This window comes from Hyaena hyaena, unplaced genomic scaffold, assembly GCF_003009895.1.
Source record: "Hyaena hyaena isolate Hyena2069 unplaced genomic scaffold, ASM300989v1 scaffold_1279, whole genome shotgun sequence".
Lineage (NCBI taxonomy): Eukaryota > Metazoa > Chordata > Mammalia > Carnivora > Hyaenidae > Hyaena > Hyaena hyaena.
Genome location: NW_024081909.1, coordinates 360,179 through 362,788, shown reverse-complemented (window position 1 = coordinate 362,788; position 2,610 = coordinate 360,179). Strand labels below are relative to the sequence as shown.

The 2,610-nt window shown below is 58.5% G+C and overlaps 1 protein-coding gene across 1 annotated transcript in view; it reads left to right on the top strand.

Moving 5' to 3' along the window:
* The window catches only part of STAC3 (SH3 and cysteine rich domain 3), a 6,870-nt gene extending 5,282 nt beyond the window's left edge, over positions 1–1,588 (top strand). Inside the window, 6 exon segments of the mRNA XM_039223127.1 lie at positions 52–93; positions 95–154; positions 457–542; positions 731–782; positions 872–1,009; positions 1,186–1,588. Coding sequence (XP_039079058.1) covers positions 52–93; positions 95–154; positions 457–542; positions 731–782; positions 872–1,009; positions 1,186–1,284 — 477 coding nt within the window. The 3' untranslated portion in view covers positions 1,285–1,588.
* Positions 1,589–2,610: the final 1,022 nt, after the last annotated feature.

The window sequence follows — 2,610 nt, the reverse complement described above, 5'->3', positions numbered from 1 at the left end:
TTAAAAAAAATAAAAATAAAAATAAAAAGTTCTGCAACAGAAAGGTAAAAGAATGAGGGTTACCCTCCAGGAGCTAGAGACAATTTAGGTGTTTCCCATCCCAGGAAACCTTGAAGGGGATAAGAAGACTGAAAAGAAGACACCTGATGACAAAGTGAGAATCCACTTTCCCTGCGGGAACCCCAGTCTTCTCCCCACCCCAGGTCTGACACCACACACGGCCTCCACAGAGCCTCACACTTACTCCCTGGGGTCCCATCACCCTTAACCTGCCGTCACCACACACGCACACACGCACACACGCACTCACGCACACACATCACAGTCCTCTCAGTTCAAGGACCTGGAAGAGAGTTGGAATGTAGTGTGTCTGCACAATGCCCCTGCCTTGGACTCCTGCCCCTCAATGTGGGACCGAAGAGCCCAGAGAAACTCATCACCTCCTTTTACCCCCAGCACAAGCAGCCTGGCTTCCAGCAGTCTCATTACTTTGTGGCTCTCTATCGGTTCAAAGCCCTGGAGAAGGACGATCTGGATTTCCCGTGAGAGGCCTTAGGACTGGAATGGAGGGGTGGGAGGGAGAAGGAGGGGTACTGAGAGTGGAGAGGGGAGAGTCCCTCTCCTCATGGGAAAGGAAAAGGGGTATCAGGGTTTAGAGCCTGCTGGGGCTGGACCGGAGCTGGATAAGTGAGCAAGCTCCCTCCCAGAGGTGTGTCCCTTCCTTTCCCAGGCCTGGAGAGAAGATCACAGTCATTGATGACTCCAATGAGGAATGGTGGCGGGTAAGAGGAATGGCAGAGGCTAGAGTGGGACATGGGTTGAGTTTAGAATCTGAAATTGAGACATTGATTCTCCCTCCCATCTCCTGTAGGGGAAAATAGGGGAAAAGGTTGGATTTTTCCCCCCAAACTTCATCATTCGGGTCCGGTCTGGAGAGCGTGTGCACCGCGTAACGAGATCCTTCGTGGGAAACCGCGAAATAGGGCAGATCACTCTCAAGAAGGACCAGGTAGCTCTGGTGCCCCATCCAACCCCAGGCCCCAAGATTCCTCCGCAAACCACACTCCTTGCGGATCTTAACCTATTAGTGGGGCTAGGATAGGCCTCCAAAAATCCGGGCTCCCCTGCTCTCCTCTTCTACCGTTTCCCTTGATTCCTCTCCTCTCTAAACCTTTAATCCTTCAGATAGTGGTGCAGAAAGGAGATGAAGCCGGCGGCTACGTCAAGGTCTCCACCGGCCGCAAGGTGGGGCTGTTCCCCACCGACTTCCTGGAGGAGATTTAGGCGTGCGGGCGCCTGCTGACGAGAGATACCCATGCCCCATTCTGGGCAGGCCCAGTGGGGGTTGGGGAGGAAAGGGGCGAAAGCAGCTATGCTGGAAGGGGGAGGGTTGGGATGGCCTGCCAGAGCGTGACAGGCCTTCTGGGAAGGGACTGGTTCCCGTCCCCCTCCCCCGGCCTAGGGCCTTGGATACCTGGTACCCAGAGCGGCCTCACCTGCAACTCCTCCGGCCCAGCCGTTGAGAGCTGGAAAAAGAACGCGTCTCCACTAGGAGGCGCCCCGGGGGTGTGGGAGACGAACTGTCGAATGTTACGAATGTATTAAAGTTTTGAAAAAAGTTAGAAAAGTTTGTTCTTTAACTGGGGGTTGAGGGGAGAGGGAGGAGAGGACCTACGAAGCGTTGGAGAATCCTCCCCAGCTGTCTCCCCTCACTATCATCCGGTAACCCGACATTCACCTGGGCTGAGGCTGGTGGTAGGTGGGGAGATAGGTGCGTCCGCCAGGCGAGGCCTCTGTTGTCAGTGAAGAAAGGGGAGCCGGACTGGAGTTACCCAACCCCGCGTACTGACGGCTAGGAGAAAGATCTGGCTGCAGGGTAGGTCCCCCTACCTCTAGGAGAGTTAGCCGCGGGCAGCCCCCCCTTACATTTCGGAACCTGGCTCAGTGCCGAGCTAGGCCGCCAGGGGGCGATGCAAGATCTTGGTTGGAGCGCGAGGGACTCGGCGGGGGAAGGGGGGCGGAAGGAGAGAACCTGAGACACCGTGCCGGAGACCCTGGGCCTGGGAGGGGGTGGGGTGCGTGCCGTCTCCATGACAACACTTCCTCAAGTCCTCTGGGAACCGAGTGAGCGAGGCCGGGGGGCCTAACCCCTCCCGCGCGGCCCCCGCCCCAGCCCTTTGCGACAGGTACCGAGTGAGAGGGCGCAGGGCAGAGAGCAAGGCGGCTCACGCGGAGACCCCCCCTGTGGCGCGCCGCATGCAAATGTTATTGTTTGCATATGCAAATATGCAAATGTGCCGGCCCCGGTCAGGGTGGCAGGTGGCTGGGAGCGGGAAGGTGTGGGGAAGGGAGCTGAAGGATACGAGGCGTTTGGGGACCTGGGAGCAGACCAGTGAGAGGCAGCCTGAGGTGGTCCCTGGAGTAGGGCAGGCCGAGGGTCTGGAGCTTGATGGCGGGTGGGGGAGGGTCAGCCCCGCCAGTCAGGAGATCCTCTTGGACTGAGGTTGGCACCGCCTAGCAAGGTTGGCAGCGGGAGCCCGGGCACCATCTGCTGCTGGCGGGGGGAGGGCAGAGGCTCAGCTGGGCTGGGGAAGAGAAGGGCCCGGGACG